The sequence below is a fragment of the Malaclemys terrapin genome, chromosome 19 (assembly GCF_027887155.1).
Source record: "Malaclemys terrapin pileata isolate rMalTer1 chromosome 19, rMalTer1.hap1, whole genome shotgun sequence".
In the NCBI taxonomy this organism is placed as follows: Eukaryota; Metazoa; Chordata; order Testudines; family Emydidae; genus Malaclemys; species Malaclemys terrapin.
Window position 1 is genome coordinate 16,350,524 of NC_071523.1, and position 26,595 is coordinate 16,377,118.

Sequence of the window (26,595 nt, forward strand, 5' to 3'; positions counted from 1 at the left end):
GGGTTGTACCTCAATACATCAGGAGTGATGTGTAACTTGTTTGTACCTGTGTATAAGAATGCACCCCTGGGGTGGTGTCTTTGTCTGGCCTAGGGGGCAGTGGAAAGTCCCGCCACTGACTGAGCCGGTCCATTGTCAGGGAGCACATATGTACTAGCTAGCAGCACCTTAGATTTCTGATTCAGGGAGCTGGAGACTGTGTTTCATTTGGCAATAAACCTGGCCAGGTGCCTTTGTACCTTACAAGAGTCTGGGGTCATTGGGGGTTCTCTCGGGGTCTGCTGTGCCAGCGATCTGCAGAGCTGGGGCACAGGAGCAGCGCCAGGGTTTTTGGCGCCCTAGGCGGGGGTCCTTCTGCGCTCCCGGTCGTCGGGGCACTTTGGTGGCAGGTCCCGGAGCAAGTGAAGGACCCGCTGCAGAATTGCCGTCGAAGACCTGGAGCGCGGAAGGACCCCCCCCCGCCCCACCGCGGAATTGCCACCGAGGGCGGCAAAATGCCGCCCCCCCAAATCCTGGCGCCCTAGGTGACCACCTAGGTTGCCTAAATGGAAGCGCCGGCCCTGCTGGGGCAGCACACAGAGGGAACACACACACACACAGCCGACTGATATCAACAGTGAACAGAGCAGAGCACCACACCGGTAGCGTCTGACAACAGCACCAACTTTTCAATGTGCCGGGGGGTGCTCACAGCTCAACCCCTGGCTCTGCCACAGGCCCTGCCCCCACTCCAGCCCTTCCCGCCCCCTCCCCATAGCTTGCCATGCCCTCTCTCCTCCCCCCAGAGCCTCCTGCACACCACAAAACACCTGATTGGGAGGTGCGGAGAAGGAGGGGGAGGCGCTAATCAGCGGGGCTGCTGATGGGTGGGAGGCACTGGGAGTGGGGGGCGGAGCTGATGGAGGGGGGCTGCTGACATATTACTGTGGCTCTTTGGCGATGTACATTGGTAAATTCTGGCTCCTTCTCGGACTCAAGTTGGCCACCCCTGCCCTAGGGTTATAGCAGTATAACTAACTCGGTCTAACTGTTCAAGCTTTCCCATGTAAACAAGCCCTCGGTCACACTGGTCTAAATCTGCAGTAACTCCAGTGAGTTCTCCAGCATTAATGAGAACAGAGCTGGCCTTCTCCAAGTCTGCGCTACGTACTCACACAGCACCGGCCAGACCCCCAAAGCTGTGGCCCAGCAAGCACTGGGCTCAGTACAAAACCTGCCATGGATTGTCTAGGGGCAGCTTCTTCTTTAGCACTTCCATCGTCCTGGTCAGGAGTGTGGCGGGGATGTCCCAGGACATTGCAGAGACGCTCTCGGAGAGAAATCCCAGAGAACTTCATGCTGGTGTAACATGACCCCATGGGTCAGCCCTGAGGATGGAACCCAGGCCCTCAAATGCTACAAGCACAAGAAGTGAAACCCTCTATTGATGCTCAGAGCAGGCACAGCATGGCCCCAGCTTCCCCCACTCCCACTCCTGACCTGGAGGAGCAAGAAGATAGTCTGGTCTCCATTGCCCTGTCCGGGCCCGAGGCTGCCAGCCGGGGGATGGGTTCATGCTGATTGTGGAGAGGGTGGTTTTGTGCTGCCTCCCCTGCAGTAGAATCAGGTGCCCAGGAGTTGCTGTCAGTTGATCTAAATCGGATGAAGAGTCTTTCCAAAAGTCCAGTTTCAAGACCACTGGTGGTCATATTCCTGAGGAACCTCCTGTGGCATTGCTGGTGCTGGGCCCATCCACGGAGAACCAGCTGTCAGGTTGTCTGAAGAACGAGAATTTAGACGACAGAAAACAACAAAACTGCTACGGAAAGCCGGACCCCCATCTGCGAAAGACCCGGCAGATGGTAGGGTCCAGATCTGCCAGCCATAGTCTCCCCATGGAACGGAGCTCTGAGATCTTGTAAACCTTTTGGGGCAAGGGCCATCTTTCTGTCCTGTGTCCGCGCAGCCGCACCTATCACAATGGGGGTCCTGGTCCAAGCTCCGAGGTGTTCTGATAATACAAATAGTCATGACAAAAGGAAACCAGAGATTGGGTGCAAAAAGGCAGCCTCCACCCTCCCTACAGACAACACAGTGCACAAACTTACCCCCTTTTCTGGCTTTTGCCTTTACTGGTCGTAATTAACAAACAGACCTCGGCCTAAGCCTCTTCCTGAGCTTGGTTTCTTTCTCAAGGTTTTCCCTGCAAGACTCATCTGGTTTCTGCCCATAGCTCTCTGTTCTCTCTATCTCAGAGAGAGACCCTCCTGGTCATTAGATCCCTTGGCTGGAGCTAATCGGACTCACCTGCTCTAGTGAGTCAGCTGCAATAACTCGGCTCCTGTCACTCCGGGTGTCAACCACAGTTTGCATCTCCTTCCAGGAAAAGCAGGAAAAATGATGCCGGCAGTGAGGCTACATCTACACTACAGGGGGGGAGGGGTCGATTTAAGATACGCAAATTCAGCTACGTGAATAGCGTAGCTGAATTCGACGTATCGCAGCCGACTTATCCCGCTGTAGGGACGGCGGGAAAATCGACCTCTGCGGCTTCCCGTCGACGGCGCTTACTCCCACCTCCGCTGGTGGAGTAAGAGCGTCGATTCGGGGATTGATTGTCGCATCCCGAGAGGTCAATTTCTACCCGCCAATTCAGTTTGTATGTCTGTTGCTATGTCTCTTTCTTGGGCTGTATTGGCAGCAAGCTAGTTCCTTCTTTACGATGCTGTGAAGAAGCCGCGCTGTGATAACATTTCTGTTCTTGAACAACACATGCCCAAAGCATCTAAAAATACCCCTTGTTAGCACAGGGGCTGCTCCCCATCTTGTGAGCAATGCAGAAAGTTGGTTCCTTCCTCACTGCCTGAGTTCAAGAAATAATGCCAAGTGTGCTTTGAAATCTTGGAGTGAAGTGCACAGAGATTACCCGAATGGTGTGGGCCATTAATGGTGGCTTGAAATCTTGATGACTCCCATTAACTAGGACAATTGGTTGTAAACGGCTCTGTTTACTTGTAAGCCTTCCTGTATACATGGGTGCCAGCCAGTGAGTAATGAAGTCTCACAGGACATGTGAATCCATCTTAAACCTGGTGCTTTTCCATTTAGAAGGAAGGGTGGAAACCCAGAGAGAGACAAAGGATTCCTGCCTTATGCCAAAGATATAAAAGGGGGTTGCCAGTCATAAGAAATCCCTGAGTTACCACCTGAGTTGGAACTAACAAGAACTGTACCGGGGAAAGGATTGGGCCCAGACTAGGAAGGAGTCTAGTCTGTGAAAGAAGCTTATTGGAATGTCTTGGAGGGTGAGATTTTACCTGTAATCAGTTTCTTAATGTATTAGGCTTAGACTTGCGTGTTTTTGCTATATTTTGCTTGGTGACTTACTTTGTTCTGTCTGTTATTACTTGAAACCACTTAAATCCTACTTTTTATTCTTAATAAAATCACTTTTGTTTATTAATGAATCCAGAATAAGTGATTAATACCTGGGAGGAAGCAAACAGTTGTGCATCTCTCTCTATCACTGTTATAGAGGGCAGACAATTTATGAATTTACCCTGTATAAGAGTATAATGGATTTATTTGGGGGTTGGATCCCATTAGGAACTAGGTGTCTGGGTGCTGGAGATAGGTGACTTGCTGAGCAGTTTTTGGTTAAAGCCTGCAGCTTTGGGGGCATGGACCAGACCTGGGTCTGTGTTGCAGCAGGCTAGCATGTCTGGCTCAACAAGGCAGGGTTCTGGAGTCCCAACCTGGCAGTGGAAAACAGGCTCAGAGGTAACTTCAGCACATCAGGTGACAGTCCCCAGGGGGTCTCTGTGACCGAACCCATCACAAAATCAAAGCAAAGCTCCAGTTTGCCACCTATGGAAATGTCCCTGCTGGATGTCAGAAAGTATGTGGGTATTGGAGATGCACTTCAAGTGTTCTAGGCCTGTGAATTTTCAACTTTACTCCCTCCAGACAGTCAAAGGAGCAAATTTGGCCATACAAAGGAACCCAAAAGGGCATGAACTCAACCCCAGCAAATTCACTTTCAAATTCAAGCTAATGCCAGTGGGAAATGATTTGTGGTAACTACCCCCTCTGCTTCCCAAAGCCAGTCTCTCTCTTCTCTGCATCTTCCTCTCTAAACTATAACCTCATATCAAGTGAGAGCTGTCACTGCTTTTGCAGCACATCACTTTCCATAATCTTCAGTGTGATCTGGCCTGCAATCAAACTGCTTATTAAATAAGAAAGGGTAATTGAGGGAGGCTCTATCATAAAATGCTCAAAGCCCATTCTTAGTTCAAGGTCAGTTTTATTGATTTTTTTGGTTTTTTTCCCCCTGGAGAAAAGAAAATGAAAGTTATTTTCAGCCTCTCCGATATGTCAGAGCAATTCTAGGGCTGCTAGATATGAACACAGCAGCAGCATTTTTGTGAGAGCCATAATTATCCAGGGCTGCTTTTAGGGAGATTAAAGCCCTTATTAAAGGGAGCCCTGAAACGGCTGAGATTATTACACCTGTGCAGAATTTAATAGCAGTGCACAGGCTTCTTGTGACTTTGGAGATGTCAGACATGTGTCACTTGTGAAGTGAGGCTGTGCTGAGCTGTCAATCATCTGGAATCAAAATCCCAAGTGCTCCACTGTGCAGCAGAGGGCAGTTCAGCATTAAAAAGTCCTGAGCTGCCTCTGTCAAAGCCTTCAGGAATGCTCCCAAAGCCCAACCGCACTTAGGTAAATGTCAAAAAAGTCACCAGGGGAAATAAATGGCGGGTTGATGGCAGGTTTGGCAAAAGCAGCTAAGATCCCTTGGAAAGTACACTTATTCCTAAAAAAGTTTTTTTCATTTACAAAGAAAAACACTCCAGATTTGGCTACTTCTTCACACAGTACATAGACAACCTGTGGAACTCACTGCTGTGGGGAGTCAGGGTCAGGATAAAAGGGCTGCAAGGCAGGAGGGGACTGGGACAGCTGCCAGGGGCAGAGAGATTGCAGAGTGAGAAGGTGAGACAAACAACACCCCAAAGAGGGAGAAGCTGGACAAGAGGCTGGGAAAGCCCACAGAGGAGAAGAGGCAGGAGGTAGCTCAAGGAGCAGCAAGGGACTGGCTCGGCCTGTTCCACACAAGGGTCCTGAGCTGGAACCCAGTGGAGTGGGTGGGGCTTTTGGAGAAGGTCTTAAACCCAGGAGACCTAGGGCTGATTATCCCCACTAGAGCCACAGAACATCTGACTCCCCAGCATCCTGAAGGGGACAGAGACTACTGAGGACCTGGCCAGAATGGGGCATGGTGATATAAGGGGGACGGAGCCAGGGAAGTGTCACTCCCCATCTTTTCACAAAAAGGAGTTAACAAAGGCCGCCATATTACAGGGCCTCTAGGAGCTACTGTAATAGACATTAATAACAACAACATCCACAGGCCAGGGGAACCTTACCTGTGCTCTGTGTGCCAAGGACACTAACCTCCATGGCTCAGTCCAGCACCTGGCACCAGCATGAAATTCACCTCGGGAAAGAAGAACAAAGAATATTAAAAGATCAACTTTCTCTGGCCCACTCCCTGATCTGATTTAGTTTCCTCTCCCTTCCTAATTTCATCTCCTCAGTAAATCCTGTTTAGCCAGCCAGTCCATGCCCCTCTTCCTGGAATGGCTGTTTTACCTTCATCTCCTCTCCCTGCTAGGCTCCTTTCCCACTTCCTTCTTATCTCTAAGCTCTTTCCTCGGGTTCTGTCTCCTCACTGCTTTGTTGCAGTGCTGTTGGCCCTGAGAAATAAAGCACAAGGCTCTCGCCCTTTCATGTTTCATCCTTCAAAAGAGACAAGTCACCAGCAGTTTCGTGGCACTAAACTCATATGTTGGCTTCTTTAGGCTTTCAAGGGAACAATCTGAGAGCTCATGTCGCAGCAGCACTTGACCTCAGCCTGCTTTCTTCCTCTTAAAGAGCTAGACCCATAGCCACTTTTCAGCCTTAATTGCTCCTCTAGAGCCCTAGAGAGAATGTGAGTATTTGCTAGTGGGGCAAGAAGCAGGGTGGTCCAGTGGCCAGAGAACAGGACATTGGGAGACCCTCCCAGCTATGTCGCTGATTCACTGTGATCTTGGGCAAGTCAACATTTTTATGCCGAAATTTCCCCCATCTGTAAAACCAGGATAATGACAGTTACCCGGCTTTGTAAACAATCTGGGGAACTAGGGGTAGAAACACTCTTGATGAGTCCCAAACCCAAACTTCTCACACTGCTTACAGCTGCTTTAGGTACTTTGCCTATTCGTTTATAATGTTCAAGCACCAGGATAATCCCCTGCAATAGCAGATCTCATCTGCAAAGGAGTCTCCGGGAGAGGGGGACACTGCAGGACAATCTTGAGCCTATGTTCTATTAGGCGCACAGCTGTTTACAAAGAGGAGGCCTATTCAGAAGTAGGTAACTTTGTAATTTCCAACCATATGATCAATGATTGCAACACAAAACGTATCTAGCAAACGGTGCTACACTAAGTGTTTTCCAATCAGGTTGCTACATCATGTTGAGTTCGCAGTTAGGAATCCTCAATGTCTTTGCACCGGTAGCACCATCTGGAAGCCAGTTCCTGTTTGTGTGGTTCCATCTGCCAGCTCCTCCTCGAAGCTTTGGGGCTGTCACGGAACAATGCTCAAAGGATCTGGTGAGCGCTAACATTATCCCTTTAAATAAAGGTGTCGGGAATCTGGGAATGACACCTGACTTTGTGTGGGGGTGAACTTGATGTTCATGGAATTGAGGAGCAGATCGCATTAGATAGGCCTAGGCATTGTGCAGGCAAATGCTGTCCAAGCTTCCTTTCCATATCAATGCACCTTACTCCTGGCCTATGACACCGCCTGATCTGTGATCACTAATGATCCAGAATTGGAGAGTGGTTCAGGGGTGGGGGAAACATCCACTGTGCGCTAGAGACTAAAACTCAGATGCTCACATATTTTCACTTGTAACCAAGTCAGGGACTGAGCCTGCGTTGCTAGATGTGAAAGGCTAGAGGAACTAACGCCAAGATCCTCAAAGGTTTTTAGGTACCTAACTCCCACTGAAATCAATGGGAGATAGACACCGTACTGTTACCTCAGTTCTCCCAAAAACCAACCCAGGGTCACACTTGTATTAGTTTTATTACGATGCTGCTGTTGGATCAGATAGAAAAGAGATGGAGCTTATCCACACACGCACACGTTTACTGCATTCATACCCTCATGCAGCCACACACTTACACAGGCAGAGAGTTACTGGAGACAGCATGGAAGCCGAGAAGCCAAAGCGTGGTAGATCTGGTATGTCCGCCTGCAGTCATAAATCCAGGCTGGTGAGCAGGTCAAGGAGCAGCAGCTTGTGTGCATGCCTTCTTCCTTTTTCTGGAACTGAGTGGCTTCTGTCACTTACACTGAGTTTTTCTTCTGTGTTCGCCACCAAGAAGTATTCCCAGACCAGTTTATTTCATGCATACCAGGTTCTTCTTTTCTTTACAGCACCCCATGATTGCCTTCTCGGGGTGGGGTGATGGGATATTACAAAGCTTGGAAGTTCATACAAGTGGTAACTTGAAAAGGTTACAGAGCTTGCAAAGGTTACAAAACGTAAAAGGCTATGTTAACAATAACTGAAGTTACAAAGTCTGCAAAAAGGTTGCAGAACTTAATGATACAAGTTACAGATCTTACAATCGCATTTGAGCGGAGGCTTTACATAACACGTACTACCATTGATGAGCCGAACAACCTGAAACAAGTCTCCTTAAGCATTTCAATAACGGACAATCCTGCTCCGCTCCACTCCCACATCCAGGACCTAACCAAGCCCAACTGCAGCTACATTCACTGCTGCCACCACACAGAATAGAACCAGCTGACAGTCTAGGAAGTCAAGCTAATCCGTGCAATATCATCTTAGCCGCATTTTGCTGCACCACATCAGCTGGACTCCAGGGCTGGTGATAGTAAGTGTATTAGCAGATTTAATCTTGTTGTCTGTGGAAACCAGCTTCAGTTCAGACACATTCACTTCCTTTCAGGCTCTCTGCGTACTTAACACATTTTAAAGCACAAGTAATCTGCAAGCTTCTTTGTTGAGAAACTCAGAGGTCTCTGCCTCTCTAGCAGGGGAGACCCACCTTTGCCCAACAGGTAACCATGGGTGAAAATAAATCCTGCCTCCAATGAAGTAAATGGCAAAATTCCCATTGATTTCAATGGTGCCAGGATTTCACCCCATATCTTTAATATTCCAGAGACTACGGACCCTGGCTTGCAGTGCTCCAGCTTGATAGGATCAGAACCAGACAGAGCAACCTAGGGCAGGAATGAGCCCGGCTGTGTTTAAAGATGAAGGCAGTTGGCGGGGACTGCACTGAAAGACCCCACGGGCTATATTTGGGCTGCACTTTGGCTGCCTCTGCTCCATGTAAGACTGATGCAGATCATCCTTTAATCTGGGTTTGGGGCTCAGCCAACATATTTGTTTTCCTATTCTTCAAAAAGCAACGAAAAGTCCCATTGTGCAGGAACAGAGAAAAGATGGTGAATTTCAGTTAGTAATCAACAGCTAGAAGCTGATTTTTTCTCCCCCATCTGTTACACCACTGAAAACCCATTAAGATATTTTAGACATTGCATAATTAATTCGTGGAACTCACGCTCACGAGATATTAGTGAGGGTAAGAATTTAGCAGCATTCAAAAAAGGATCAGGCTTTTTATAGGTAATGAGAACGTCCTCCGTTACATTAAGTGATACAAAAAGGTTATAAGGGCTCTAAACTCCCATGCTTCAGGTATAAACTAACCCCTAAATCACAAGGGTCAGGAAGGAAATTTCCTCTGTTGACAGATTACTCTATAATATTCCATCTTTTGAAGCAGCTGGCACTGGACCCAGTCAGAGAAACAGGATATCAGACTAGATGGATCATTGATCCAATAAGCCATGGCAATTCTAGAGCCAAACATCTGTTATGAACTCTTACTAATGGGACAGTGGCTGTTTTATCCTGGCACCCAGTGACTTTTTTTTTTTTACAGTATTTTAGTTTTTTGTCCAGCTGCTCAGACACAGTAAAGTATTAGCTCACCATAGTATGAATGATCCTCAAGCGGAGAAGTCCCTTCAGTCTTATCCATTACCGAACAGGCTTTGCATGCATTACCCAAAGTGCACTTGTACCTTCTCCCGTGATGATCCTCACTGGACTGCACTGCTCCTCATGGGGGTGGGGGTGGGGATTACACATGATGTCGCGTTTGCCATTGCTCAGTAACAGAGACGATGCAGAGAAGCTTGCAGCCTGATTTGCTAGCAGGGGAGCCTGATCTGTCCAGCTTTTTGTTCTTTGGTCGGTGGCCCTGCAATCAAAGAGGAATTAGCCCAGAGTAGCTGGAGGAGATAAGGCGACATGAAGCTAGGAACAAATGAACATGCCACCAAGCCACTTCTCTGTGTTTGTGTGTGCGTGTGCTGCTGATTTACCAGGCCAGAGCCCTTTGGGTGATGCATTTAATTAAATAACATTGAGACATCATATTTCAATGGACAACAGAGACTAGTGCAATTAAAGCCTGCAAGAAACAAAGACAAACAGGCTTTCAGTGGAAGTTGCCAGTCTTTGGTAAATCATGTATTTAAACATTTCCTTTTGTAGGTAGCAAGCTCTCCAAGACAGTGGATGTTGGAGCTCTCACTCGCATACCCCTCACCATTGAAAACACCAGTACCCACCCTTATCTAGACTGGATAATAGCTTATTACATAATTAGCTCCATTTAAATCATTTTAGTATTGTGATCTGTATTACTGTAGAACCTGGAGACCGCACTCGAGAACAGGGCCTGTACAGATACTACAAGTACGTCTACACAGCCGCTGGGAGCGTGTCTCCCAGCACTTGTAAGCAGAAACGCTAGTTCTGCTCGAGCTAGCAAACTACAAAAATAGTAATGTGGCCGTGACGGCGTGGGCAGCAGCTCGGGCTAGCCACCCGAGTACAAACCTGCCTCGGTGTTTGCTCAGGAGCCACCACCTGTGCGGCCGGTGTCTCGCTGCTATTTTTAGCACGCTAGCTCAAGCAGAGCTAGCACCTGTCTACCCGCCCTTGGAAGCGCAGTCCCAGCTGCAGCATAGACAAACTCGTAGTAAGGGGCTGGAAGCAGAGTCACAGAGAGGAGACATAACCGGCCCTGTTCACACAGCAGGTCCGGGACTAGAACCCTGAGTCGTTGGCCAGTGCCCTACCCACTACACCACACTGCCTCTCAGTGGGCTGGCTTGAGAACAAAGGGACTGTTCAGCATGAGTAAAGGTGGGAAAATCAAGCCCTTTATATAAGATGCTGCTGGATTCTATCCTTGTCTTTGCTAACGAGTTCTGTGTGTCTTTGGACAAGACCCTGTATCTCACTTCCCGCCTCCGGGAATAATTATCCAGACCAACCACCCCAAGGTGCAAGGCTTACTCTGCTCACGCATATGAAGTGCTTTGAGATCCTCAGTTAGAGGGTGCTATGAAAAGTGATTTGGTTTGAGAGAAGCATTATTGGAAAGTGGTAAAATCATATGAAGTTCCAGTTATTATAAATTATGTACAAACACTCCTGTAGTGCCATAAGAATTGGTGAAAAATTAAGCAATTGGTTCAAGCCAAAGTTTTAAGTAAGGCAAGATGGCATGGAATCACCATCACATTTCACCATGTTCTTAAATGGGATGTTAGGAATGGTAGACGAGTTGGAGGGCATGATCTAGAGTTAAGCTTCTGCAGATGATAACTGGCAGACATGTTGGAAGGAACGATGATACTCTTTGCTATCTTGGAAAATTGGTGTGGTCACCTTGGCCCTACAATAAATGCCGAGAAGAAGCGATTGCATCTTAGAAAAGGGACAATAGACGAAGTGTTGAAATGCAGCAGCAGTGAAATCCTAGAACAAGTAAATCATACGTGTACCTAGGAAGCTTGATCCGTGCAGACAGTTCCATCGAGGATGAGATTAAAAGGAGATGGGCTTTAGGTACAAGTGATGCACAGAAGTTGATGTAATTATGGACGGGTAAAAATATTAAGTTTGGTACCAACGTGAAAATGTATCAAACCAGTGCATTAAGGGTATTACTCTACAGTCTGGAAGCAGCTGCGTTAAATGAAACAGCTGTCAGAAAGCTGGAGGCAGTAGGGATGTGAGTTCTTCGGACGATAGTAGGTGTACAGTGGAATGATCTTCAGACAGATGAAGACTTGAGAAGGAGAATAGAATGTGAAGTCAGGGTACGGGATTGGCTGCAACTGAAAAGATAATGATGGTGGGGATCCTGCAGAAGATAAACAGATGACAGATACCAAATAAAATAATCCAACTGCAACCAAGGTTAGTCAGACCTAGAGGCCGACCACTGAGTAGCTGGCAGGACATGGTACACAGGGACATGACCAGACGGGGGTCAATGGAGGAAAAAGCCCTGGACAGGAATGGATGGTGATGCTGTTCTGTTCCCCATGTCTGTAAAGATGCTTTGGGATGAGAAGGAGGAGGAGGAGGAAGGGGAAAAAAGCTCAACTCTGCTGGGCTGCTGTAAGCAGATTCTTGCCTCTTTCCTAGTAGACATTTCTACTTCAGTCACCGAGCTTTGGAAACCTGCCTGCATCTGCATGCAGGAAAACAAGCACATTCATCTTCATACTATCGGTAGGGAACACCAGCCTCATCATATGCAAACACATGAGTCTGCCAAGCAAATAAATGATACAAGCATCTCTTCTGGGGCAAGAGCTAAGAGAAGTAATAGTGGGTTTGTTACCATGTAGGTAGAGAAATACAACTCAGCGCAAGCACTATTAGCGACTAGATAAACTGCGCACACAGGGTTTGGATTGCCAGGTGAAATGGCATTGTGCCCTGCCACTATGGCAGCTCCACCATGATCAGCAGAGAAAAAGTAGGGTCCAGTGGTTACAGGGTCAGCTGAGGACTTGGGAGTCCTGGGTTTAATTCCCTGCACTGACCTAGCCTTCCTAGGTGACCTCGGGCAAGTCACTTAGGCTGAGATTTTTTGAAAGTATTTAGGCACCTAACTTCTATTGTTTTCAATGGGAGTAAGGCACCTAAGTCCCTTTAAAAAGCTGCTCTGGGCCTCAGTTCCAAGTCTGTTAAATGGGCATGATAGCACCGCCCTACCACACAGGGGTGTCATGTGGATAAATACAGTCAAGATTGTGAGGCACTCGGGGACTGTGGTGTTGGGGGCCAGAGAAGTACCTATAATAGAAGGATCAAACCTCTCCATGTGGATCAAGTCCTAACTGGCTGCTGTTACGTATCTGCTAAAGCATCTCAGGCCAGACTCCACACTGAAGTACACTCCACGGAGAGCTACTGGCTTCAGGATGCCTGGCTATGGAGAACCTGAGCCTTGTGCGTGTGAACTGGAGGAAGAATATTGTCTCTGCAGTAAACGTACCCATTGTCACAGGGCAGGGCAGAAAAAGTTCTCAGGAGGCTCAGATTTGAATGCAAAATCAGTCGCTGGGTAGTCAAGCTTTAATCCAAACTGACACCAATTTATTAGAACCATCATGGTGGTAATGCCTAGTGGCCCTGACCGAGATTTGGGCCCCATTGTGCTCGGCGCTGTATACACACACACATTGTAAGGACTGGTCCCTGTAATTAGATGCAGCAGACAAAGGGACTATCATCATCCCCATTTCTCAGATGGGGACCTGGGTCACTGAGGGATTAAGAGACATGCCCAAGATAGGAGTCTGTGGCAGAACCAGAAACTGCATCTGGTGTGACGAAGGCTCCAGCATGGGGCCAGGAAGGGTCTGGTACATCCCGCCACAGCAAGTCTGAGTTCAGTGCCTTAATTACAAGATCGTCCTTCCCTGATCTCGCAGCCTCTAGCTGCCTTTCCTTCCCTTCTATTTTACAATCAGGAAACAAACAAACAAATCAATAAGTAAAAGCCTACTGGAGTGTCTCTCTCTGTTTCCCTGGAGCTCCCTGACCTGGAGCCTGGTCAACCAAACCTCCTTCTCTCGACTCAAGGGCTGAATGAGTTAAAGAGGCCCAAAAAGAACAGGAGTACTTGTGGCACCTTAGAAATTAACAAATTTATTTGAGCATAAACTTTTGTGGGTCCCTCTTTCATCCCCGCTGATAATCTCTCCAGGACTGAGTTGAGACAGGCTCGGACATTGCAAGGGAAGCTTAAAAAAACCCACCACCCTGAAAACAGTGCAAAGACTGGATCCGTTTTTCAACTTGGGTGGCCCTCAAAGAGAGAGTGCATATAACACTGGGGGAAGGAGAGAAGATGCATCTGCTCAGAATTGGCCTACAACAGACCTTACTAGAACTGCAGGATTTTTATACAGGAACATGACCAGGTAACTGTTATCTACTATTCCCTTCCCCACCTCCACCTACCCCCTCTTCTTTCTACAATATTTTGGTGAAAAACAGCCTAGTGGTCTGCAACCCTGCAGGATTACTACTCCAGGTATCCATGGAAGCAAAGTATCAGCCTTCCCTTTACCTCACAGGGAAGCAAAGCACGTTGAACTTTCCCTTTGATGCAACACAAACCCCAATGTAATTAAAACAACAACAACAACCCATCTTAGCCTGAAGCTGAGGCCATCTCTGCCTGGGAGTTGAGATGATTCAAAGGCAAAGTCAGTCAGAAAAGTTCCGTTTGCTCACCTTTCCACAAATACCGTTTTTTCTCCCATTTAGCACAAGGGCACAGAGAAAATTTGCTTGCAAGCCTAATTCAGCCGCATCCTATTTTAACAGCTGCACACGTGGCTTGCAGACTGCAGGGTATTTGTGTTGAAAATTAGCAGCTAAGCCCTGAGTCCAAACACCCCTTAGACTGCAGCATTTGGATTTTTAACACCCCAGTTGCTAAGGCAGAGACAACACAGCAGAAGCTATTTCCATTTCCCCTCCATAATATTAATATACAATATAAATCAGCACAGCGCCATTGAAGTCCATGGAATGTGCAGAGATACACCAGCTGAGGGTCTAGCCCCAGCTCTTTAGAATATCCTGAAATAGAACAGGATCAATCGTACCCCTGCAGCATAAGCTGAGTATTTTGAAGGGACTGGCTAAGAATGCTTAATTTAATTGCCCCATTTTATACAATACAGTGTGTCTGGATCCAATTAATATCAAGGCACATACAAGTAACATCCCCATTATTGCTACATAGGAATTTCCTTATTCATGCTGTAGAAAAAAAATCAAAATGATCAATTGCAAATGGGTTATTATTGAACATGTTGTTTTCTTGTTTTGCTTAATATCATATGCAAAGGGAGAGAATTATCTCATTTTTCCTGCCCCAACGCTGCGATATATTGTCAAGATTTAATCCACTGAAAGCCAATGAGAAGCCATACGATATTGTTTTACACATCCCATCCATAATGCATAGAAATGAATGTAATGCTGATAAGATAAACCTTCTGAGAGTTGCAGCAATTCCCACAACAGGATTAATCCTTTGTAGTACATCTTGTTGCTCTTGTTTCTTACCCCTCCCACCCAACATGCTGCAGAAATGCAATCCACAAAAGCAGATGTCATTGCTAGAGGGTATCTCTTTATAGGGGGGATAGTGGGGAAGATGTTGTAGCAAGTGCATTTTCCCTACCAGTATCTACCAATGCAGTTTATTTGAAAGTTAAATCTAGGAATTAACTGTTGCTGTTTCTGCTAGAGTAACTGAGATCAGGAGCTGGTTCTGTGAGTACATAGATTAAAGTAATTTGTGGTTGTAGATGAGGCTTGGGTCTGGAGCTAAGAACGGCTCATTAAAAGGTTAGATTGGGATAGTTTCTATTTAAAAACAAAAGAGGCGTCTATCCTCACACTGATCATTTTGGCTCAGTAGGGCTTCTCACAGGGGAAAGATCAGCACTATCAGATCTGATTGAAGGGCTGGGGCCATTACCTGTATGCTGGATTTACCGATATAGATAGCAAGCTCTTTGGGACAGGAACTTTGTTTCTCCCACTCGGTGTTTGGAAAGCGAGTATGGGTACTAGTACACTCTACATAAATAACAGTTCACTTCACCCACTGCAGAAATTCAGCCACCGTTGGGGTGGGACCTGCACTGGATGAACTACCAGACAGGGCTGTTTTGACCATGTTGTTATTAGTGGGGAAATGTAGTGTGTTCAGAGTCTTTAGCGCATGTATTTAACTCCGCTATTAAAATACGGTAGATACTGTGATCACCTCTTTACAAAGGAGCTCAAGGAGAAGATATGTGAAAAGAAATTGTGTAATGTTTGTCCCAAACTATGGTTCATCAATGATGGATGATGAGAAATGAAAATAGTTAATTTTTAATGCTCTTATTTTAAACGGCACATAAATCTGAATGGAACATTGAATGTCAAACCGAGTAAGACCTAAATGGATTGGGCCACAGCTTCAGCTGATGTCAATGAGCATAGCTTCCGTGATCTCAATGGAACGATGCCAATTTACAACAGCTGAGGATCTGACCCATTATTTGGAAAATAAAACAGTTGTTAAAGCTGATTCTATTTATTAAAAGCAGGTTAGAAGTCAGAGGGTCTGGATTCTAATCCAGGTTCTGCCAGAATAGTTCTGTGTGACCTTGGACAAGTCACTCAATAACCTTTCCGTGCCTCAGTTTCTTCATCTTTAAAATGGAAATAAACATACTTACAACTGCTTGCAAATCACTTGAGATCCTCAAATGAAGCACCGCTGCAATTCTATTATACTGGCCAGAAATCAAACCAAAAATATGGGTGTTGAAAATTCCAGCACAGCTGAGAACATACTTGCTGTACAGCTGAACCACCAGTGTTATTCATTTTTTTTTTTAAAGGAAATATTTTTACAGTTAATTTGCTGAGAAACACAGACAACAAATGCAGCATTATAGGGCCCGATCCAAAGCCCAGTGAAGTCCATGGGTGACTTTCTATTGACCTCTCTGGGTTTTGTTTCAGGTTCGTAGACATGTGGGACACTGAACAAGAACAAAGAAAAAGAAAAGGTGTGCACAGAAAACCTGTTTGTTGGGGGGGGGGGGGGGGAAATCTTTGTGCAGAAGAGTTATGCTAGCAATGTTTTCCATAAGGCACGTGCTCAAAAATTCCATGTGTTTCTACCTGTATAACAAACAATGTTGCAATAATTTTACAGCAAGCAATATAACTAGGACAAGCCTTAGGTGGGTTTATCCACTACGTGAATCAGAAAGGACTTCTAACTCACCTGATCAAAAAAGGTATCAGTCAGAATCTATAACGTTTTTATTATGTTCTTTTAATTCATTAAGGTCAACTCCAAGGTGATACAAGGCTCATTAGTTATACATTTAACTTTCAAGTCTGGCAATTCATGGCAAGATGAAGGACAAGACAGCAACAGCAAGTGACAGAAATTGATAGAAATGTACAATATTAGTTCCACTCTACTAATCCTGCCTAGAATTGGCCATAGGGTAGATGCATGCGAAGTCTTCAAAGGCAACTAGCCAAATTCACCGTGGGTTTAAATCCACTGAATTTCAATGAATTTATAAAAAGAATGACATGACTCCACTAGGTACAACTTGTCTTAATATTCTTGAACTAATTTCAGATTATTTCACACATTATCTCTCTCTGGGGAAAAACGTGAATGAAATTGTCTGTCAGGGCTCATCCCCCGATTGCAATTATATTTTAAATACTGTCAGGTGGTTTTAAACCAAGGTTCATAGGCAAGAAACTCACGAAGGAAAGAAGTGTAATTTAAAGCAAGCTTCTTGTGAGAAGGAAAACATGAAGAAATAATGAAAAAGAGAGGTATTTTTGTCTGACAAAATACAAATCTTCAGCTTCCTGACCACCCTTAAATTATTTCAGTCCTAAGGGAAATAAATTTGCTTGCTGGATTAAACACACACACACACACACACTGGGGGGAGGGGGGAGAAATGTAGTCTGTAGTATGGCTGTGCTCATCTGATTAGTATAAATATTGTATTTTAACAGATCCTAGAGGGTTTCTACATATGCCATCTACTGTACTTACAAGTTTTAGGTCTTCCATACTACCTCAGAAACGCTCACTGGGCATTTACTGATTATAAACATACGTGTTTATTCAGACAGACACTTTAGTTTCATGTGTGATCTATTAATAATACGCTGTTACATAAACCCTATTTTCCCCCTACCATTATTTTTAGTGTGATATAATGTTAGATTTTTGTTATACCAGTAAACTATGTGGAGACAATACTAAATAAAAACTAACACAGAAGCTCTAGGAAGGTAATTTACTCTATTTTAAATATATATTTAAAATTTAAGTAATATTCAGCTAGCCTAGGTTTATTTTCCTATTAAATAGACAAAACACTGTGGGAGTACACATGTTCCAATAACATTTACAACAAGAACAGAAAAGCCAATATAAATGGGTCAAACTTTCAACACTAAGGCACAATATAATGAATACTAGAGTTTAGCTAAAATCCTAGTTTACTATAGCATCGAGTGACTGGATTACAGCTAGTGTTCCTATATTAAAAATACTCAGTTACTACATAACAGAATTCAGAGATTAGGAGGTGTTACCTTAGTGGAACAAATGTGTATTGCATTCGTAAAAGATGGGGTAGCAAATACTAGTCATAGTAGTTAATATTGTGTATTTTTCACACCATTATAATTAAAGCTCAGTTCATGTTTCCATTATGAATCTCAGTCTTAAATTGACCTTTTTTAAACTGCAGCAGGCAGAAACCTGAGACACATTGGCTAGATCCAATGTTTTTTCTAAAAACATTGTTACTTTTGAAAGGGCCTAGTGCTGTTGAAGCCAATGACAAAACTCCTGTTGATTTCAATTGGGGCAGGCCTGGGCCCCTGAGTTGTTGAGCTGCTTACCATAAGGCTTGATCCAAAACCCACCTCTGTCAATGGGAGTTTTTCCACTCAGTTCAGTGGACTTTGCATCAGCCCCAGAGTTGAAGCTGTATTGATCTACTCTCTTTGGCCAAGTTTCAGGATAGCATTCCAATTCAGGAAAGCAATTAAGCACATCTAAATCAATGGGATTTAAGCACATGCTTCAAGTTAAACATGTGTTTAAGTGCTTTTTTGATTTGAGGCCTCTAAAAATAAGTTCGTTTACTTTTCAAAACTGCAATTTTGCTGGCACTTCATGCAGATTCCTGATTTTTATTTTTAACTCACTGAGATATTTTAAGTTTGAAAACTGAGTATGGCTCAGGCAGAATAGCTGCTTTTTAATTTTTTTTTATTATTATTTTTTTTTTACTAAAAATAGAAAACAAAATTCCAAACCTTTACATGATCCACTTGGCAAATTTGCTATTAAAACAAGAAGATCTTGGTATTTTAACAACTGGTCTGCAAATGAAATGAAGGAAAACAACTTCACAAAAAAGATGGTACCTAACGAAATATGTGCTGAAGAACAGGCTTGTATTTCTGAATGCTTTAAATCAGCACTAACTAATTAATATGCCTAATTTTGATCCTATTACTAACTAACTCTATTTTACTGTGAATTTTCCTATGTAACACGACCGCAAAACAATGCAACAATCTAGGTTATGGCACATAGTGTGAGGAGTTGGGGCTTTCTTTGTCCCATCTCTTTTATCCTCTTGTGGAATGTTTAGTTCTAAAAATCACAATCAAATGCACACATCAACATTATCTCGAAGGTTGCTTATAACCCAATCTTTCAGGATTCCATAACAATACTTACTTGTCTATTAGTAATGTCTGCATGACCATGCCCAACCACAATTACATACCTCACAAATATTTCACAGTATAAGTTCTTTATCACAGAACACTGATGTTCAGACAGCTGAATGCGTGACTATTTTCCCCCTGCTTCTTTCTAAACACAGTTTTTCTTAGCTATTTAAAACTTCCCTTGGTCTAGTTAAGACTGATCTATAGAAAGTCCTCTATGAAAAATAATACGGCATACAACTCTAAAGATCTTTGAGTCATACAACGGTACTGAGGTCCCTCAGGTTGCTGCAGATCTGCTCTGGGTGATGGCACTGGTTTCCTCTGGATTTAAGTTGTCCTTGTCACCGCTAACAGGAACAGAAAGGTTATAGGCTTTGGTAACCCCCAGGTGACGCTTTAATCAAAGTCTACCCCCTACAGCACTGTGATCAATATGCATTTTGGAGTCAGCTAGGAAGAGAAGTGTCCATCACTACCCTGGATGGAGAGGGATCCACCATGCCCGAGCTGGGGGGAGGGTTCCAGGCCCCTGGCTGGAGAGGGAGCTCCAGGCCGGGGCTCTAGGGGCGGTTCCACACCTCCTGGCTCTAGAACTCCAGAGCAGATTCCAAGGCCCCGCCTGCAGAGGGAGCTCCAGCCCCCAGCTCTAGAGGCCGGTTCCATGCCCCCGCCTGCAGAAGGCGCTCTAGGGCCGGTTCTGGAGCGGTCCCCCCCGCCGGGGCGGGGCCCCTGCCCTACGTGCCCCTCTTGGGGGCGGCGGCCCGGCCGAAGGCCGGCGGCATGAGGTTCTCGGTGATGTAGGCCACCAGGAGGCAGATGATGACGAGCATGACGCAGATGGAGCCCCCCACGGCCGTCATGGCGATGACGATGTCCTGCATGCTGGCCGGCTCCACGCTGAACTCCACGCACTCGGCGCGGGGCGCGCCCGGCCCGCCGGCCCGGTAGAGCGGCTGGAGGCACAGGCGGTAGCGCACGCTGCCGTGCGCGTCGGGCAGCAGGTAGTCCCGACAGCTGGCCCCCAGCTGGACGCTGTCGCAGTGGAAGCGGGTGTAGGTGCCGTCCCAGGAGCAGTTGAGGGCGAAGCCCCGCAGGTCCCGCCCCGGCCCGCCGGGCGCCCCCCACTGCAGCAGGACGCTGCCGTTGCGCAGCACGTTGGCCACCAGGGCGCGGCCCGGCGAGCGGTGCGCCTTGCAGCTGGGCGGCGGGCACTGGAAGTCCCGGGCCGGGCTCCGGAAGCAGAGGCGGCCGCTGGCCTGGCCCTCGCTGAACACCTTGTACGGGCACCAGGGCGCCGCCCCGGAGCTGTTGGCCGGCGGCGAGGCTCCCCGCCGGCTCCGCCGGGGCAGGGCCGGCAGCGGGTCCCAGGCAGCGGCGGCGCTCCCGGCCAGCTCCCCGGAGCCTCTCATCAGCCTGCCCCAGACGTGCCCGGGGCGGTGCTGGCAGAGGCAGAGCAGGGCGAGCGACTGCAGCAGCGTGCCCAGGCGGAGCATGCTGGCCGGGCCGGGGGGCGCCCGGGGCATGGAGCGGGGCCGGGCACCGCAGCCCTAGCAGGCGGGCAGGGGCAGCTCACGCCCTCCGGAGCCGCGGGGACCAGGCATCCCAGCCAAGCAGGGCGGCCGGGAGCGTCATGCGCCGAGCCCAGACCGGAGCCTCCTCCTGGCGCGCCCGGTCTCCGCCAGCGCCGGCTAAGTTTGCCCCGGGAGTCCCCGGTGCAGGGAGCAGTCGCTGCCTCCTTCTTCCTCCCGGAGCTGAGCGGCGGCAGGCGCCTTTCAGACCCGCCAACTTCCAGCGAAAGGGCTGCGCCGCCCCCCGGCTGCCAATGGAGAGCCGGCTCCGGCGTTAACTCTCGCTGGGCTGCGGAGCAGAAACCCGCCTGCCCTGCGCTTTGGCAGAGCGCAGATGGGGAGAGGATGGAGCCAGAAGCCGCATTGAAAGCGGGGGATTAAACCAGAGCCCAGGCAACGAATAGCTCAGACCCTCCCTCGTCCTGCAGGCAGGCACTGAACACTGTCAGGCTTTCAAGACGGGGGAAATAAGGCTCGCCCAAGCCCTCCAGCAACCCCCTCTCCCCCCGAAAGCACCCAGTCCCACACCCTTTGAGGCCAATGGAAAGATTCCCCTTAACTTCAACTGGGTTTTAGATCAGACCCACGTGCATTTGGAAAAGGGTTGCCAGTTTTGGTCAACTATTGCTGGACGTTTCATTACATGACATAAGCTTTAATTAAAGACTCCAGGACAATCCTAAAGGGTTGACACCCTGCATTTGGATCCTATCAGCACCCACTGTACTTTATGGAGAGGGATGAAGTCAGGGGCCTCTACCCAAAAGTTCCACCTGTGTTTGACTTTTAAATTATCCATGCACCTGCGCAGTTCTGCCAACAGTAGCAATGAGAGGAGATTTGGACCAGTTTCCTTCCTGTAGATTCAGATCAAGGCTGGATGCCTTTCTAGACAAGGTGCTTTAGTCAAACAAGTTACCAGGCCTGATAGAGGGTAACTGGGTGAAAGTCTCTGGCTTTGCTTAGGAATGAAGTTAGAATAGATGACCTAATGGTCCCATCTGGCCCTTAAAATTTACAGAGCTGTGACTGAAATGGGGAGTAACGGAATTCCGTTCCCTTTGGAACAAAGTATCACCATGGATCTGTTTTTCCCGCTTAGCTCTGCCCTCATCCCTTTGCTGCATGTTGTATAACAGGGGTTCTCAAACTTTTGTAGTGGTGACCCCTTACACATAGCAAGCCTCTCATTGCGACCCCCTTTATAAATTAAAAACACTTCTTTATATATTTACCACCACTATAAATGCTAGAGGCGAAGCAGGGTTTGGGGGGGGAGGCTGGCAGCTCATGACCCCCCCCCCATGTAATAATCTCACAACCCCCTGAGGGGTCCCAACCCCCAGTTTGAGAACCCCTGTTGTACAGGGTAGGCCCAGTCCAGCTGGCACTTCCTGCCAGGTAGCCCAGAGTAATCCCATTGATTGACAGCACTGTACTGGATGGGAAATGTTTCTTTGAGGGCCCTTTTCTAGGGAAAATTGTAGAAAGTTTTCCAGCCCTGCTCAGACTCATGCAGCTCCACCAGCATTAGCAACACTGAGAGCTCTGGTGGAGACAGGTTGCAAGGCCGCCAGGTGTTTCTAACACTCCATCACCTAACCCTGCTTGGACCAGACTGATATTGACGCAATGTTAAAACAGAAATGCTGTTGGAGGGCCACCCAGTAAGTGGATAGCAGGACTAGAACTAGGGTAACCAGATGTCCCGATTTTATAGGGACAGTCCCGATATTTGGGGCTTTTTCTTATATAGGCTCCTATTACTCCCCACCCCATCCTGATTTTTCACACTTACTATCTGGTTGCCCTAAATAGAACCCAGGTGTCCTGCCCCCTGGACCAGGCTACGTCAAGGTGAGTGAGTGGTATCTTGGTCATGGAAGTGTTTTTGTCTTGATTTTCTTATAAACTAAAGGTTATGCTTTCAGGTTTAGAATTTCAATCTTATTAAGCATGGCCCTGGGGGCCAGGTAGGGTTTATTGGCCTTTCTGCAGAGGAATGGGGGCCGGGGGGAACTTGAGCATGACATACTGAGTCAGACACAGGCTGGGAGAAAGGCAGGCAGTCAGTGGCATGGCTTGGCTACACCCATCATAGCAATTAGAGAAGAAAAAGGACTCGTTAAGGCATTTAGTCCAGTCCCTTGGTAGCTCAGGATACATTTACGCTGCGAGAAATGGCCGTGGTTGGCTCCCATAGCTGGCTCGGGCTGGAGCTGGGTCCTGTCTACACTGCAATAAAATCTACGTGGCACCAAGCTTCAGAGTTCAGGTCAGTTGACTCGGGCTGGCAGGGTTAAAGGCTGCGGGGCCAAAAATTGCAGTGAAGATGCTGGAGCCTGGGTTCTCAGATGCTCCCCTCTCCTGGGGTCTCAGACTCCAGGCTCCAGCCGGAGCCCGAATGTCTACACTGACATGTCATAGCCCTGTAGCCTGAGCCGCGGGAGGCAGCTGACATGGGCTCTGAGACTTGGTGCTGTGGGTTTTTTTTACCAGTGTACACATAGCCCCAGAGAGACTTGTAATTCGAAGCCACTTCCAGTCGCCAGAAGGACTCCTCATCCATTCACTCAGTCTCCTGGGGTCCGCCATTTCCTGCAATACAGAGGGAAAATGAAGACAACCATTGGTGGGGACATAACACCAGGCACATTTTTGCTTGACCGCATAATGCTTTCAGAAAGCTCTTGAAAGATTTATGCTGGGAGTGTGTTCCTGCCGCTCTTGCCATTGTCAGAATGCGGAAGCAGGAGATTCCTGAATAAAGGATGATAAAAATACACATGTAACCTCAACTCTTTGAGGATCCTTTGCACAGTTAAAGTGGTGGAAGCTGCTCTAAATCTTGCCTAACCCCAGACTCTACCCAACACTATCATTTGCTCTAATTGTTTTATAAACAACTTTATGAAGAGTCTTAAGAGGTTTTAAGCAGCAGAGAAGCCAGAAGTTACTATTGTACTTTCTCCTCCTCCACCAGTCAAGGGAGACTATAAATATTGCTGAAGGACAAGATGCTTTGTTTTGTTATTGGTTTTTTACTGTGAAATACTTCCTGGTCCAACACTGGCCTGCTCATTGCAAAATCTTGCAAGGAAGACTTTTCAAATTACAGTTTGTAGAAAAGCTTTATTGTGATCAAGAATATGGTTAATGTTCCCTAATCAAGAGTCGAATGTTTTCTTTAGTGACATTAACTCATTCAGCCCATATCACCTATAACAGTGACCATTCTCTGAGCATATGATATAAGCTGCATAGTATTAAATATATAGTGCTGAGAATATATGGTTTCCTCCTCTTTTTCCTCCCATCCTACACCATTAGTGAATAATGATATGGTCCATATATGGAGATTTATATTACCTCTTTGTCTATTATTTCTGCTGCTTTTGATGCCAAGAATTAGGTTTTAAAAATAGCTACCATTTGGTGTCACAGATAATGTGTGCGCTGCCCCTGCTGGTATGCATATATTATGGTCAGCATCAATTACATCATCAGTAATGCTGCACACGCACATACACACAAGAGGAAACATAAAGGTGAAGTATTGGCTTCTGATTAATTAAGAACACAGAAGGGAGGGAAAAATCAATGTTTGTCAAATGCAAGGGGGGTGGGGATCAATGTTTGGCAAATGCAGGGGAAAATCAGCATGGGCTGAAGCAGATGAGACCAGAATGCAAACAGGAGAGCACAAAATGAGAATGAAAAGCCATTCTAAGGAATGATGCATCTGAAGAAATGGGTTTTTTTTACCCACAAAAGCTTATGCCCAAATAAATCTGTTAGTCTTTAAGGTGCCACCGGACTCCTTGTTATTATAAGGAAGTGGTCCCTTTGAATGAGAAGAAAAGGGAATCTTAGCTGTGTTGTGCAGAATGACTGAGATATGTGGTTGGGACGTTTGTGCTAACAGCAGAATGCAACAAATACTTAAGTGGAAATAACAATGTAATATGGAAAATGCAAGTAATGTGTCCGAATATAAACAATACAGGAGTGAGAAATCTGCATAGATGAGTTTTTATGCTTTTTCCATGAGGAACATTTACTAGCTTGTGAAAGTTTGATGTATAACAAAAGTTGAAGCATTGAAGTTTGATTGAATGTATTTTACTGCCTCAGAAAATGACTTGGCCTGAATTCAAGCAGTTAGTTGAATGCATTTCAAGCATAATTAACTCCTGTCTGAGATTTATTAAAATATAGCCTCATTTTAAATGTGTTGAGCATTTATATGACCAAATTGTCTACTGTTGAGCCAACTTCTCTGAGCGACTTACCTTTTTAATTGTTGTTTGCAGTGCTGTAGCCCTGTTGGTCCCAGGATAGCAGCGAGACATGGTGGGTGAGGTAATATTTTATTGGACCAACTTCTGTCAAGCTACACAGAGCTATTCTGGAGGACTGGGGAAGGAAATCCGAGTGTAAGCAAAATACAAGGTGGGGCAGATTAAGTAGGCAGGGTTCACACATGTTGTAGGAGATCACTTCATTTTAAGTGAGCCCTGAACAGTTTCACCAGGATGGGAATAGGGGGTGGTATGCTGCTAGAGGTGCCTCATCATCTCAGGTCAGAGGCTCGTTGAAGAAAATTTATTGGCATTAAGGACCTGATAACACTTTTCATAAAAGATAGGGATGTCTGGCAGGTGCTCAGAGCCCATTCCACCTCCCTGAAGTCTGGGCAGCACTGCCGGCCGCTATTAAAACACTCTAAAGCCAGCTTCATTTTGGTGGTTGAGGGTGTGATCCTGTACCTGCCTCACAGGCGGCTTGTCAAGCGTAACTAAGGAATATTTGCAAAGTTTGCCATAGTTATGCTACTAGAGTCCCTGCAGTGTAGACATGGTCCTAATTATATGTCCCTGTTAAAACCTATGGGGAGGGAAAATAAACCACAGAAGTCCTGTTAGTCTACTGCAGTAGAAGGGAGTGCCCTAGAATACCTCAGAGCACGTGTCCAGATTTGCTATGGGTTTTGATTAACCGCTCTATGGCCAATATTGTAATATTGCTTCCTTTGAGCCTAATTCAGCGACTCTACCTCATGCTGAATAGTACTTTAACTTCATAAAGAATCCCTTTGACAGCACTCACGGTACTCACTGAGTAAAATACTACTCTGCGTGAGTAAAGGGTTTCTGAAGGAGACCCTTGGCTGTAAGGTTGTTAGAAGTGTTAGTCAGTGAGGGAAGAGCCTTTGGAGACCCCTGATTACAGAATCAGCTCATAGTGAATTTGGAAAGAGGCGTGGGGAATGGTCTCCTGTTGTTTACAATTTCTTTATACCTATGCATGGTAGTTTCCCCTCTTAAATCCCAGAGCAGTGGTACTCTGCCAGCCAGCTCCGAAACTCAGAGCATTGTAGGTATACGAGGGTCTTCCAGCTGGGACAAATTTCCTTCCAGAACAATTATACCAACCTTTAATTATGCAACACCTCTGGCTGAGCATTCAATTGAACAAGTTGCTGTGAGTTCAAGTCCTCTTCAAGGGGACAAGACACTGTGCTGTTGTGAGCATCGGGCCTACAAATTGACCCTGTTTGGGAGCTCAACTGTGAAAAGTGAGTGAAAGTTCATAGTGTCACAATAACCTGTAACAACAAATGTTGAAGGAAAAAGGTGCAAAAGGTAGACAGACTAAATGAGTCATCAACAACAACAAAAGTCCTCCTGCTATAGCTCAAGGATTGTGTTAAGATCATGCCTGGTAAACAAGAAAAGCATAAAACTGGAAATCAGTGATCCAAAATTGGTGTGTAAGAAATTAGGTGGACAAAACAATGAGAGGACGGGCTATTCCACCCACCGCTCCCTTTTGGCATCCTTCGTCTAGGAGAGAAGTGGACACAGGTGCTGGTGGGATGAAAGATGAGAGAACAGGAAGGAGCGAACCTCACCATGGTGGCTGCTGCCCTCACCGCTTCCTGGGACCCAGGCTTCCATTGGGCCTGCACTGTGCTGACCCTGAGACACATCCTGGCCAGAGAGAGGAACCCAGATGACTTTGCCACCTCTGCTGGCTTTGGCTAAATCCCAGACGCCCCCCCCGAGATGTGACCCGTTGTGGCCCTTTTCCCTTGTGTCTCTTGTTCCTTCCCTACCTTATTTATTGTCTACGTCTCTTTTTGCCTTCTGTCGAGTAAGAGGCTGACTATATTTTGCAACCCTGCTGTGAGTCTGTGACCAGAAAGTAGGCAGCTAAAAGCCATGCCCTGCCTAGGCCTAGGAC

At 46.5% G+C, this 26,595-nt stretch overlaps 1 protein-coding gene across 1 annotated transcript; it reads right to left on the reverse strand.

Annotated features, from left to right (window-relative positions):
* Positions 1 to 16,287: 16,287 nt before the first annotated feature.
* FNDC10 (fibronectin type III domain containing 10) lies at positions 16,288 to 24,596 on the reverse strand. Its single transcript, XM_054009312.1, has one exon. It carries the CDS (start codon positions 20,302 to 20,304, stop codon positions 19,516 to 19,518), a length of 789 nt encoding a protein of 262 aa, XP_053865287.1. The 5' UTR covers positions 20,305 to 24,596; the 3' UTR covers positions 16,288 to 19,515.
* Positions 24,597 to 26,595: the final 1,999 nt, after the last annotated feature.

Coding starts and splice junctions, on each gene's coding strand:
- FNDC10 (XM_054009312.1), bottom strand. CDS start 20,304: ATGCCCCGGGCGCCCCCCGGCCCGGCCAGCATGCTCCGCCTGGGCACG.